This window comes from Varanus komodoensis, unplaced genomic scaffold (genome assembly GCF_004798865.1).
Source record: "Varanus komodoensis strain SLA01 unplaced genomic scaffold, ASM479886v1 scaffold18_3, whole genome shotgun sequence".
Classification (NCBI taxonomy): Eukaryota; Metazoa; Chordata; class Lepidosauria; order Squamata; family Varanidae; genus Varanus; species Varanus komodoensis.
Window position 1 is genome coordinate 9910557 of NW_025335549.1, and position 14039 is coordinate 9924595.

The 14039-nt window shown below is 45.6% G+C and overlaps 2 protein-coding genes across 6 annotated transcripts in view; both read right to left on the reverse strand.

Moving 5' to 3' along the window:
• Positions 1-1610: 1610 nt before the first annotated feature.
• Positions 1611-5185, reverse strand: PIN4 (peptidylprolyl cis/trans isomerase, NIMA-interacting 4). Its single transcript, XM_044427361.1, has 4 exons — positions 5097-5185; positions 4166-4239; positions 3144-3263; positions 1611-1784 (listed from the first exon to the last, which is right to left on the reverse strand). The coding sequence occupies exons 1-4, from the start codon at positions 5134-5136 to the stop codon at positions 1626-1628; spliced, it is 393 nt and encodes a 130-aa protein (XP_044283296.1). The 5' UTR covers positions 5137-5185; the 3' UTR covers positions 1611-1625.
• A 4432-nt stretch (positions 5186-9617) lies between these two features.
• The window catches only part of ENOX2 (ecto-NOX disulfide-thiol exchanger 2), a 32855-nt gene continuing 28433 nt past the window's right edge, over positions 9618-14039 (reverse strand). For 4 of the 5 annotated variants that reach the window (XM_044427359.1, XM_044427358.1, XM_044427356.1 and 1 more), the window contains 4 exons: positions 13111-13164; positions 12030-12138; positions 10780-10865; positions 9618-10221 (listed from right to left, as the gene is read on the reverse strand). In XM_044427359.1, coding sequence (XP_044283294.1) covers positions 10087-10221; positions 10780-10865; positions 12030-12138; positions 13111-13164 — 384 coding nt within the window. In that variant the 3' untranslated portion in view covers positions 9618-10086. Of the gene's footprint in view, positions 10222-10779; positions 10866-12029; positions 12139-13110; positions 13165-14039 lie in introns of those variants that run through there. The other variant, XM_044427360.1, reaches the window with a different exon arrangement.

The window sequence follows — 14039 nt, forward strand, 5'->3', positions numbered from 1 at the left end:
CGCTCTCGCCCGCGCCCACGGGCTCTGCCGCAAGCACTCGGGCCGCGGAAGAAGAGCGAGGCGCCGCGACCAATCGCTGCGCTCCGCCGCGCCGTTCGACCAGTCACGGAGCGCGTCAGGGCGGGGCAGCGACCAATAGGCGTCCTCGGAGCTTGGCGTAGGGACGGGGACCGCACAGGGGAGCCAGCTTCTTTCGCTGGGGCGGAAGAATCACGCGCCGCAAGTTCCCCAAAAGTATCACGTGGCGGCACCAGGGGAGGCGACCTTTCTCTTAATGCACCGATCCAGCCAAAAAGACCACTGGCCTGAGCGTTCCGGCCACTGGGACGTATTTTACAGAGTAATAACAATAATAATATATGTGCATATGCACATGCAAGCACAGACACCTATTTCAATACACATTCGATATTACTAATAATAAAAGATTAGATCTAGAGTTGAGATACTTACAGTAGACCAAATGAAATCAGTAGGACTTAAAACAGTAATAACTAAATTTCTAATTTAAAGTTAGTAATAGATAAATCTAAACCTATTACTACTACTATTACTGATATATACCTTGATTTACAAATAAGGACATAGGATTACTTATCAAGATAGCGGAGCAATGCCCACCCCCTCCATGTTTTATTGTCCTGAGCATCTATTATTCAGAGGTAGACTGCCCTGAAGTGAGAGGGTCTGTCCCAGCCGAAAGTCACTGCTAGGTCTTTGTTGTTTTTGGTACAATGGCCAAGTCATCTCTGACTTACGACGACCCTATGAATGAAAGCCCTGTAAAATGCCCCACCCATGACGGCCCTGCTCAGCTCTTGCAAACTCAGGGATGTGGCTTCCTGTATGAAATCAATCCGTCTCATATTTGGTCTTCCCTTTTGTCTTCTGCCTTTGACTTCCCTAGCAGGATTCTCTTCTCCAATGAGTCTTGCTTTCTAGGGATGTGCCTGAAGTTCTAGCTTGATGTTTGTCTTTCTGCTGGTCCAGGGTATTTGCAAAGCTCTCCTCCAGCACCACGTTTCAAAGACATCAATTTTCCTTCCGTCAGCTTTCTTCATAGTCCAGCTTTCACACCTGTGCACAGTGATCAGGAATACAATGGTGTGGATGATCTTGGCCTTGGCCTCCAGTGAAACAACCTTACATTTGATGAGTTTTTCTAGTTCCTTAACTGCTGCCCTTCCAAGCCCTGGCCTTCTTCTAATTTCTTGACTGTAACCCATCTTTCATTGCTGCTTTCCTGCCAGTAACATGGTATCATCAGCAAATCTTGAATTTTTGATGCATCTTCTGGTAATTTCCACTCCTTCAACAAACGGGGTTCTCTAAATAGGTAGTCTGCGGTTAAGAGACCATGACTTGAGACAACACAATGTCCATGTTTTAACCACCACCCTCCGTTTAATGGGTTACCTTGTCTGAATCTAGTTCCTCTACAAGTTTATACAGGTACTCCAGCTAGCTTTTTCCACCGGTCCACAGTATCCACACATTTCCTCTGACACCCCACAAAATGCATGTAATTCCCAGGCTTGGAGAAAAAAGCAGCCCCCGGTTTCCATTACATGCATTCAAGGGTTTGAGCAAAATACAGGAACCTCACGGCATCACGCAACACTTTTTTATTTTCGCCCTTCAACCATTATGATATGGTAGCCAAACTTGGTTTTGACGGGAGGGTCTGTATATACAGGTTTGTCCATGCTGCTGACAGGCAAGGCAAAGGCGGCATCTTGGAAAGGTCCTACCATGGAGCCCCTGCTCATCCAGCCCAAGTCTCCCTGGAGAAGAAGCACAATGGGAACAGTTAGAATTCCACAGTAGGAAATTGTGATCTGCTTTGTATTTTACCAGAATCTCACAGTCCATCAACCACAGCCAGAAGGACAAGAGTGGCTCGGAGGCAGAGCAGATTAGCTTCCTTACCACCCACGTGCCAAGCAGATCCACATCCGAGTTATTACAGATCAGTGATGCCAAGGGCACAATCGTACACAAGCTTAGGCAGAAGAAAGTCAACTCTCCTAGCATTTCGCAGGCAAGGGATTGTAATAGAGTGGTAGGTTAATGTGGGTGGATGCTGGGAAAACCTTTTACGGCTGCTATTGCGAAATGAAGAGGAGTTGGAAACACTGCCCAAACTACACAAATCCTCCAGAGGTATAGAAGTGCCATCTACCATGGTGCATCACCCATGCCCCCCCCCCAAAACCTTAACTGCAGCCCACCCCAGACACCAGCTCTCTCCCTCCTCCACGGATCTTTATTAGGATCACGCCTTTCCCACAAATGCTATCATGAGGAGAGTAAGAGAGGGGGAAGGAACTGAGAGAACGATCCCTCCCCGTGCACTTCTCAAAGAGATGGCATTTTCCCTGCTGTTGTCTGTGGCAAGGAAACGGTGGTTGTTACCAGTCTCACTGTGATGTACGCACACAGCCCTGACTCCTGGCCTGCGTTACCTGTGGCTCTCCAGGCCGCAAGGGCTGCACTCCCTGCAACCTGCCTGCCACTCAACCCTGCTGGAAAGCAACCTGCCGTGATGGCAGCAGTTGCAGCACAGTCCCCATTCCAAAATGCAGCAGTGTTCCTACTTCCATCGCATGCTGCTGACGGGACTGTTCTGCTTCTCGGGCAGGATGGGTTGCTGAGATAACAAATGTGAACGCTTGGCTTCGTTTGCTCACGTTAGCCCTGCAAAACGCCACGTACATGAGCATGTCATGTCTGCTAGGACATTATTTAGAAAATTTCTATTTTTATTCAGAAAATTTCTATGCCGCCCCATCCGCCGAAGCCTCGGGGCGGCTTACAAATAAATCAAACATGCCGCATATGTTGCTAGACATGACAAGTGTAACCACTTACAGTACACATACAGACACACACACTCCACACACTTTTACTTGGCTCAGTCACAGTGCTGCCAGAACAAAGCTTTCCTCCTGAATGTTAGATCTCAGTGCATCTAAATAGGACAGGAAAATAAAAAGAAAGACGATTCCCCTGGACCAATGCTGCCACCGCAAAGATGGTATCTAAAGCAATATCATAGCACCTTGGAGGAACATTTCCCCATCCTTGAACATCCTGATGCTCTTGTCCTGCTTCTACGCCTGTGAACAGAAAGAGGCACCTACCCCTTGCCTGGCTTTGTCCTCACTGTACTGGGCGGCTACTTCACTAAAGCGCATCCCAGCCTTCAGTTTCTCCATGGCCTCCAGGGCTCTACTGTGCTTCTCACATAAAATATGCCTCACCTGAAAAAGGCAAAATGCCAATTAGACACCCTCTACACCTCTAGCTTAAAGCACGTACCATAGCTGCAAACCCTAATAGGCCACTGCTCTGGTCTCTCTTTTAGAGTAAGGAGTCTTTTGTCTGTCAAGGGACACATTTCAGGGTAATCTATCAGGGGTCATGTCTGCTGGTGCAAAACAAAGCAAAAGGCTGCAGATTTAACTTGTGGCATTGAGAATGGAAAGGATTGGATACTAGATGACAACAGAGACTTCTAAGATTCCAGAGCAATCTTTGAGATAGTCTGAATAAACCACATTAATCGTCCCTTATTGCTTCCCCCTAATCCAATACTACAGTTCAAACACTTTCAGTCACTGGGAAAAATGAGATATTTATACAGCAAATAGAGTTAACAAGGCTTACTTTTTAGTTTGATGGTTTAGTTACTATTTACTCCAGATAATCAACAGGCTGCTTAAATCCCTGCGAAGCAGTGGATCCCACTGATTACATCACACAAATGTGACCACCACTTATGCTAGGGAGGTATACCACTTCCTGAAATAAGTGGAAATGCTCATTGAAGGAAACAGATCAGCAGAGTGCCCTTATGCAAGCTCCACTGATCTGCCTCTTTCCAGAAACAAACTTTACTTGCCCTCCACAAGCACTAAATCTCCTTGTGCAAGCTTGTGGAAGGGAATTTGTGACACGGAAAAGAATTTGGGGTTGGGGGGTCTTGAATACTGCGCAGTCATGCTAAACCAATCACCAGTCAATTTATGGCATCTCTCTTTCTCTGAATATTTTGGACAAGACTGAGAAAAAGGTGGGTCAAACTACTTGCTCCCACATTCGTTCTTAACTGAAGTTGCATTCCCGGATATGCTATTCAAGATGCGATGAGCAAAGCACCTACCTTTACAGTGCTGCCACCCCCTTTGGGGCCCTGGGCCTTCTTATCAGCAGCATCACTGCCAGAGGATGTTCCTCCTTTGAAAACAAAAGAACCAAAGGCAACAGTGAGACACTCTGGCTGGGCAGTGGCAGCATCCCTCTATATGCAGTAGGGCTAAGCCTAGTGACTTGTGCTGGATTTTATGTGGGTCATGTGGAATCCAACTCCACATTATTGATTTCAACCTGGTAGGCAAACCTACTCCAAAACCAAGCTAACTTGCTCCTATCTGATTATGGACAGCAAGTGGGAACACATCACAAACTGAAGGTTACTGGTGTTTACGACTTGTATTTTATTTTTCTTCCCCATACTCTGTTTTGCTCAACATCCAGCCCAAATTAAGAGTTCTTGAGAAAACAAGGAAGCTTGATCCTTATTGTGAACATTTTGATCGGTTTCAACCAAACTCCTTCAATGCACTGACTCCCAGATGTGTTACAGTGTTATAGTACAACTCTTGTCAAATCCAACCAAATTGCTGGGGATGGCAGGAGTTGCAATACAACAAATCTGGAGGACACTAGATTGGAGAAATACAGAATTGTCATAGCGGCTTTAATAAACTTGGCTGGAGAACCGCACATCTAGAAATGGGCTAGAAACCTACTCGGGCAGTCCTTGCAAAACTCTCATCCCCATGAACCTCTACCTTAATGTTTAAGCCTACTTCAGACCGGCTTAAGCATGCATCCTGTTCGCCAGATTCCTCCAAATAAAGAGGAGGAAGCATCGTCTTCCAGGCTGTTTACTTCCTACTGGGAAGCTGGGGAGAAGGGCCATAAGAACAGGGTCCCCCCGTTGCTAGACTAGGAGGAGGAAGAGGAAGAGGAAGAGGAAGAGGAAGCTGAAGGGATTTCTGGCCCAGCTGGAGTCGATCCCCCTCGCTCACCTTTCCCCGCTTTGCCGCCGCCTTTCCCTTTCGGAGGCATCGCTGCGGCTCCTGCCTGCCTGCCTGCCTCTTCAGCGCACGGAAGTCGCTCCCCTGCGACGTCATCGGGTGGGACGCGCACCCGCAGGGCCACGCCCCCTCGGCGGGGCTACCCAATGAGGCGCCGGCGGGTGGGCGGGGCTCACCAGTGCCTGCCGCTTGCCGCTGTGCCGGCCAGTCGCTGCCCAGTGATCATTGGGGGCGGGGGGGCGGCGCGGAGGTTCCAGCCGAAGTCCAGTTCACACGCTGGGCAAGGATCGACTCTCACCACCCGGTTCTTTCTCGTCTTCATCCGTGCAATCTGGTGCTGGCGACGCCTAGGGCAGGGGGCTCCGCGGCTTTTATTCTGCGCTTTGTAGCAGCTCTGCACAGTGAATCTCCTTTAGGGATGGAGTTTAGCGCAACGGGTAGCTCCTATGACGGTCAGAATGAAGGTGGGGTGGTTCTAGATGCCGCCCATCATCCGCATTATTTCGTGTTATTTTTATCCTAGTTTCCAACAAAACATCTCCCTGGGTTGCAGGCAACTAGTTAAATCTCCCTACCTGGCAACTATAATCGAAAAAGACCCACAATACAAAGAAAAAGGACAGCTCGATCAGAGGTGGGGAAATAGTTCACCTTCCTTTTTCATCTTCCTTCATTTCAGTCTTTTGGAATGGCTGCTGATATTGACAGTTGAGGGAAGAAGGGTAAGGGCAAGTTTACTCATCGGCTCACTCAAAATTACAAAATACGCTGTTTATCTACCTATGAAATGGAAATAAGCAGAAAAAGTACTAGAGAGAAAAGGCCACATTTTTCAATACTTCCTAACTGCTGTTTATTGCTTTCTGCAGGTCATAGGGCATCATTTGTGTATTAAATTGTTATACTTTTAGCCAATTTTCACTCTGGATTCCCCTGATCCTAATCTAGCTTCCTTTATGGTAGGTCCTATGCACAGACTGAACAGATAGGGAGATAAAATACACCTTTGCCTGATGCTTTGCCTATAGCATTCTACCCCTCCATATTCTGTCCCAACATAGCTTCATGTCACAATGCAGGTTATGCAGCAGGACAATCAAGTGCTGAGGCACATGCATTTCTTTCAGGACCACCTAGAGTTTCCTGTGGTCCCCACATTCAAAGGCCTTTCCGTCATCTATGAAGCAGAGACTGCTCTGAAACTCTTTGGTGCACTCTAGTAGCCGACATATATTTGTGATGTGATCTCAAATACCTCTTCCTTCTTGGAATCCACCTTGCTCCATATGGAGCAAAATGCTTTGTTGCAACACTTTGAACATCACAGGAAATGAGTGCAGTGGCCCTGTAGTTGCTGCACTCTAGCATCCCCTTCCTTGTGGATTGCAATGTATATTGAACATTTCCAGTCTGTGGACCATGGTTTTATTTTCCTTATTGGTTGGCATATTCTCATTAGATTCTGGCCAGATTCAGTTTCTGCAGCTTAGAATAGTTCTGTTCGTACCCTTCCAAGTGCTTTTAAAAAGCTTCCGCTTCTCTCTTTTGTAGCTTCTTCCCCATAGAATTCCTCTTTCAAAAAGTCTGTATAGTTCATATACTATTGTTCCTACTTTGTCTTTATCCTAACCAGATAGTGCATTCTCTTCTTGGTTTTCAGCATTCTTGATGTCGGTTTGAATTTCCTTTTAATTTCTGTGCTCTTCTGGAAGAGGTCTTATTTTTCCTCTTTTGTTGTTTGTTGTTCTCTTCTGTCTCTTTGCATTGATCATCATAATAGTTCTTATCTATGCATGATAGTCATTGGAAAGTTGTATTTGGGAGCCTACCCTGTCGCCTTTTGCTTTTGCTTCTCACCTGTCCTCATCAGTTATGTTACTTCTGTCAGCTATCTAGACTTTTTCCTTTTTTTTGGTACGAGGATTGTCTTTTTGAGTTCTTCCTAATGACTCTGCTTTCAGTCTACAGTTCTTCTGGTTCAATTTAGTAATGCAAATCTGTTCTTACGTTTCTTTAGCACTGTTCTTTCACTTTTACTCTGATTTTTGATATTAAGAATTCATAGTTGATACCACAATCTGTTCCAGCTCTTGTTTTGGCAGTGAGAATACAGCCGCTCCATCTCCTGATTCCAATTACATAATGTATTTGAGCTCTGTATCGGTTATCTCATTATGTCCACACAGCCATGCATACAGTTACCTAGTCAGGTGCGATAGATTGATTGTTGGCTTCACTAACTTCTGAGTTGTTCTCCTGTTTCGTTTCTGACCCCTAGGTCAAATTCTCCCACAACACTGGATTCTGCCTTGTTTTCTATATTTGCTTTCCAGTCACCTATGGTTATCAGCATGGTATCCACTGGTGTGTTCTCAATTTCCTCCTGGAGGCTTGCATAGAAGTTTTTGATTCCTTCTTGTTTGGCATCTCTTGTCAAAGTGCAGATTTGAAAAAAGCAGGGCAGAACAAACAAAATAGCTTCTCATGTGTGAGCTTGCTGGGGTTTAAGAACTTCAGGGACAGCCATGTTTACATTCTTACCCACACTGAGGCACATTCAGAGAGGATATGAGAGGGCCTTCCTGCTGGTCTCTTTGGAACTCCCTGAGAGGAAAGCCTTGAAAGGCCCCCACTGGGATGTGGTTCTGCCAGCCAAGCAATCAAAGAACCTCATTCAAGCAGGCTTTTGGGAAGCCAATGGGTCCACTGCTGAAGGAGGATTGAACTGGTTGGGTGTTGTCCATTTCTTTTATTGTATTTGGAATTGTGTTTTAATGGTTCCATTTCTACGTCATGTTTCTATTCTGGATTCGTTTCTAAACTGTATTTTATTATTGTTATTATTACATTTTTACACTGCCCATAGCCGAAGCTGTCTGGGCAGTACACAACATTTAAGTCACCCATGCAAATATCAACCAGGCCCAGCCCTGCTTACCTTCCAAGATTAAGCAAAATCAAGCACTTCAGGCTAGATGGAAGCTTATTGTTGGCATTTTATCATTGACAGCTGCCTTGAGTTTTACTTTTGCGGAAAATATGAGATATAAATAATGTAAAATGAATTGTTTGTTCTCACAGGCACCTGGTTTGCCTCTATGGGAATAGAATGCTGGACCAGATAAACCCTTGGTCCGATCCATTACGACTCTTCTTATGATCTTATCAACAACCCAGAGAAAAAACGGTGAGAATTTGGCTTGATGTAAGTCTGGGGGTGCAGACTGGGAGGTCTGGACAACCAGCAGTTCCTGGCCCCAGATACGTGAAGATGAAAGGATAGGAACTGCACCTCCTTCATGTGTGCTTTCCAGCATCTACTGGTAAGCTACATCACCCAAACTGAGCAACTTCCTGAGCTCCACGGGCCTCTTAAATTGATAGCTGAGAACTGCTCATAGTTGATAGTTGACTGACAGTTGAGTTCCACACAGAACTGCCTCTGTGGGCAAGCACTCAACAAGTATGAGAAGTCTATGAGCAAAAGGCACACACAGAGACAGTAAAATGGGATAGCGCACTGGTGGCAAAAAATCAAGGCATAAGAGAGGGTATGTCATAAGTGAATTTCCTGCAGATGCTTGTAACACCTCTTGTGAAAAAACATAGAAACAGAGCGAGTCAGAAGGGGCCTCCCAGGCCACCTAGTCTGATCCCCAGCTCCAGCCAGCTTCACTCATCACATGCCTGCCATGTACATGTCCAGCCTATCCTTAAACATCCTCACCAATAAGGCTTCAATACAATAAAAAAGACAAGCCTTAGCAAATAAGCAAGGGAAATTAAATCTTTTAGGACTAACAAGACGAAGTGGCAGTTCCCTGCAATCAGAGCAGACCTCCCGCATTTTTTTTAAAAGGAACTGTGGAGGGGCTTAAATTGGATTGCCCCTCCACAGCCAAAGCATCCCTCTGCACCGTATTCCCTGCCAACTCCACCCCACTTCTATTTTCCCACAGGGACAAATAGCAGCTTGGGTGAGTTGAGGGAGACCTAGATTAGGAAACAGTTTGGTGGAAAGAGTTTTTAAAATGCTTTCCTCCAGTACTGCAGTCCCAGTCAGATCCCCTGCTCCCCAGAGTTGCTTTTAAGAGAAATTTAACAAAAACAGGAAATGGAAACATGGATCGCCAACATCTCATCTAAGCTGACCCTTCATTTGCAAAGACAACCACTCTCGACTATTAATATGGAGAACGGGGAGCAGCAGTTCTTCATAATATACACCAGCAATGAAGGCAAAGACAAGCTTGAGAAAACAACCAGGACCTGCTCAAAACAGTTCTGTCTGGGACTCGATAAGTCCAGCGAAACTGAACTCCTGGCCCTAGAAGAAATATTGCTACAATGTGGTTGGTTCTGCCCCACTAAATTAATGAAACACTAATCATAGCAGTGGCATGAAAATTTATATTTTCTCCGCTTTGACACTGAAAAATTACCCACCTAGCCCTTGGGTTCCCAAACTCATAAAATATTTCTGCTGCGAAATGGCGTCAGCTTCTACTTGTAAACCTTTAGCATATCTCTTTATTGCCAAGTTATGCTAGGAACAACAAATATGCTATCTTGGGCGATTATGCAGTATTCTATTGGATAGTTACTCTCAAAAGTAGAAACATTTTGAGGGTTAACAGTGGCTTTGAGAGTGCCATGTACAAACAAGCTAGTAATTTTTTTTAGCCAACCTTATTTGTAAAAAGTATCAAAGTTCCAAATAGCAGTGTTAGGACTGATCCTAGAACATGCCAGCCTGACCCTGCAAAAGGGCTCAGTTTGCTACAAAAAACCCCAAACAAACAAACAAACAAAGACAACATGAATATCAACAGCCCTTAAGAATTGGCCCCTGGTTTTCTTGATGCCGTTTGAGGACTGCAAGGTGAGCCACTGGATGCGCAGAGGAGAGTCAGATCGCTGCACAATGCAACCTACACATCCTGGGTGAATGCCAGTGTCCAAGACTCCCCTTCATTCAAGTTCACGTCGTCGTTTTTAGTCCTTCAAAGCCACAGAATTTCCATCTTTTTTCCAGGCTTGCTCCAACCCCACTCATCTCCTGCTTGAAAGTGTGCTGGAGTCGCATCATGAGGGCTTCCACTTCACTAGCACAAATCTACAAAAGAAAACACCCAGGTTGGTGAATATCACATAATTAAGGACAAAAGCAAGGGCCAAACCTCTCACAAACAGTTAAACTTACACACCTTGGGAAGAATGCAACGGCATCCGTGTGCTGGAGGAAACCAATGCTTGTGCAACATCAGTTGCATCTGCTAGTTCAATGGAAAAATCCAACAATGCAGTGGCAGCAAAAAGGGGCCATCTCCCTGCTAAAATAAGGCGCATGAGGTGTATTCCTGATCTCAGAAGACTGCTGGTAGTGTGATTTGCCTTGAAAACAAGGAATAATTCCCCCCTGAAAAGGGAACAGCTCATTTTTGCCACTGCCACACAGCACCCACAGGTGTCTCTGATGCTGCGCAAATGGTTCGTGCTAGTGCGGCATCAACAGTACTAGCTGATAAACACTCCTGGATTCTTCTCTGTATGGGCCCTTCATGTAGTTATCTCAGGGCAAGCTTTTGGTTTGATAATCAGAAGGAAAGAAAGAACGACCAGCTCATGACAGCAGCTTTCAATCTGCCCAGCAGCTGGAGGTGCCAAAGCATACCTTACTATCAAGGCGCTGGAGGTAGGAACAGATGTACTCAATATTTGCTCCAAAAGGGTGAACATGGAGGAAGGTGGAGATTATCCCTAGAAAAATCAACATTTAAGGAGTTACTCCCAAGACTCAGTAGAACAGCAGAGTGCACAGTCTGTCTGTGATAACGTATTTCCACAACCCTGGCTGATGAGCTACATTCCTGTGCTTAGCAGAATGCTATGGGAATAATCACGCAGCAAGCCACTGGTGTAGGGCAGAGATGGGCAACTGAGTGGGGTCCAGTAAGACACTGAACCACTTCCATACTCCTGTTGACACTCTGTGGAATCCGCCCCCCCCCCACCAAGTCCCTTAACACACAAAAAAGCCAGCTGTTTGCCACCAAAACATGGCAACAAATCACTAGAGCCATGATTAGGTCAAACTGAGTTTGTTCTCAAGCTAGATTTGACCTTTTCACCATTCCACAGGGGTAAACAGATTGGGTTTTTCCCACTGTTGATTTTGGGAATGCAGCAGCAGGCAGCAGAGATGACTGGAGGCTGCATACAGCTCATGTGTGTCCCCCCCGCTTTCCAGTGCAGCTGGAGGTTCCTACTGAGCACTCCAACCTTTATGCCATAGTGCTTGGAGAGCTCACAATTTGCTTTTGCTTGAGGGCCACATCTCCCTTCCCATCCAAATGGAATGGATTTTCTTTCAATAGCAAATGCAATCTGTGGAAGAAGGCCAATTAGCTCCAAGCCAGCATGGGCTAGATTGCTGGCAACCAGTAAAAGATGGGTGGTGGCGTTCCTTCTCTAGCAGCCTGCTTGGATTTTTTTTTTTTTTGCTGGGCACCAAGTAGAGCACTACGTCTCTTCTTTACCAGCCATTCACTTGCCTTCCTGCGATTTCTGCTCGCTTGCCTCTGACTACAAAGTTGGTACCTAAATACAAGGCTGCGTGAAGTGTGTAATGAATTTAAATGGCACACAGGTCAAGAGATGTTCAGGAGGCCTTCTGACTTCAACTCCTAAAGCTGGTGCATCTCCACCAGCTGGATGGAGGGAAGGGCTGTGGAGCCCATGCTTTGTAGGCCGAAGGTCCCAGGTAGGACTTAAGAAAAACCTTGTCTGAAACCCTAGAAGGCTGCCATCAGTCAGTGCAGAACTCGACAGATCAACAGCCTGAACTTGATCTAAGGCAGTTACTTGTGGTCCAACGAGGACTCTTTCCAGGCCTCCAAGTTGCTGTGTCCCAGCGGTCCTTACCCACTAATAAAGCTTCCCTCTCTGTTTTGATAGGGTTGCTGCTAAGTCCTCTTTCAAGTATGCTCTCCTTTTCCTGGTTCACTGAGCAGATCGGGGACAAGCTGTTGGCCTGGAGGCAGACGCAGACAGTTACTTTCTAGCACGGTATTTGCATCTTAGCCATTGGTCAATTAATTTGCATCTTGCACAGTAAGACACTTAACTAGTAAAAATTAGTTAATGGATGTTGCGTAGATAGCTGGAGCAAGCACCTTAGAGGTGAAATCTTTCCTCTCCCTCATGCACACACATAGATATACTGGCTGGTTTACAAATGTTTTTCTTGCATTCTGCACACGCCACATCAGGATAGCACACTTTCTCAAAAGCATACAGTTCCACATTGGTGTGCGACAACATGTCCTAATATTAGAAAGCCAGAGTCACCCAGCGAAGGTGATTAGTGTCGGGACTGAACAACAGACACACGTTTTCACACAACATGGAATGAACTGGTTGAATTTACTGCAGTGATGGCCACCAGCCATTAGATAGCTTTTTTAAAAAACAGACAAACTCATGGAGCTTAGGTCTACCAATGGCTATAGGCTATCAATATTTAACACAGGCAGAATGTGTAGATTCAAAATAGTCTACCTATGAGCAACAGATGCCTGGAGTCAGGACTTGAGGCAACTATGGGGTGGGGTGGGGTGGGGGCTTATGAGCATCACCTGGGAGCCCTGAGGGAAGAGCTCTAAAAGAACCAGTTCTTCCTTCTAGAAACTGCCTCAACAACAAAGGTCTCCTGATTTGTTGTGTGGTTTCCTTTTACTGTGTGAACCCTTGCTGCAAACCCTGGCACTCTGGACCTACACCTGCTCCTGTTCTTGCACTGGTTTTCACTGCAGAAGGAAAAAGTGGCACAAGGCTGGCTTTGTGTTCCAAAGCGGCTGTCATCTATTTCCTTGGCTCAGACTCCATCTAGGGTTTATGGCAAAGGAAGGTAAATACTCCCCATTACTTGATACAGAGGTGGGGTAAAGATATAAGCCTGAACTGATACAGAACTACTACTACTCAAAAGGGTTCATCAACTCACATGTTCTTGATCAGTGCAGTCTTTTCCCCAGTCTGGTCCAGCCGTTAGCTCTTGCTGTATTTAGTTGGAGAAAGAAGAAGGCATAGTTCCAGAAGCCTGTTATCTTTATTACTTGACCTCTTTAGTCCTTTACTTTCAATGTCATTGAAACAGTCATAGCTACTGAACTTGGCAGCAAGCTATACGAATAATCCAGTGAAATAAACAAGTGTGGCCTCTAGGCCACTGCAGTTAGTATTTTTAAATTTGCAGGTTACTTCTCAGTGAAAGCCTCCATAGCAGTTCAGGAATGAAAATACACACAATTAAAATGATTGTATAAAATTATTACATGGAGCAGATTGAACGAAAGACAAGTTGATATGAAAGGCAATACTAGTGACTTTGGACATGTAGGAGATCTGAATCCCCTTTGTGCGTTATGCAAGTTTCGGAATGTTGCATATATTCATTTTGTTCATTTCAATGCCAGGGTCCAAGTTAGTTAAATTTAGGGTGGCTTTGGACAGAGCTGGATTCTGCACGCGCTCACACACTTTCATCCTACGCTTCTGCCAGGGAGCTCAGTACAGCATGCATGGTTCTTCCCTTTCCCATTTTATCTCCACAACAACCTTGAGAGGTAGATTTTGGCTGACAGAGGGACAGGCGCAGGCACAGAGTGTTATGACTGAGCTGGAGTCTGGATCTCTCCAAGGCTCTAACTACCAAGCCACTGTGGCTCTTAATACGGAACAACGGGAGCCATAGCCCACAACATCTGAAGTACACAAACTTTCTTACCTGTTTATTTTTTTAAGCTATAGCAGCAGATACAAATATTTGTGCCAGCCTCCAGAACTCAATGCTGCTGACACACAACATCACACACACAATGTTTAGGAGAAGCATTGTAGTGCATGTTCAGATGACTGCTATGCAAAAGCAGA

Bases quoted from the DNA above. Each gene is read 5' to 3' on its own strand.
- PIN4 (XM_044427361.1), bottom strand. From the start codon at position 5,136: ATGCCTCCGAAAGGGAAAGGCGGCGGCAAAGCGGGGAAAG. The intron at 4,240-5,096 runs GTGAGCGAGGGG...TTGTTTTCAAAG, and splicing joins CGGCGGCAAAGCGGGGAAAG to GAGGAACATCCTCTGGCAGT. The intron at 1,785-3,143 runs GTAGGTGCCTCT...CTTCTTCTCCAG, and splicing joins AGGACAAAGCCAGGCAAGGG to GGAGACTTGGGCTGGATGAG.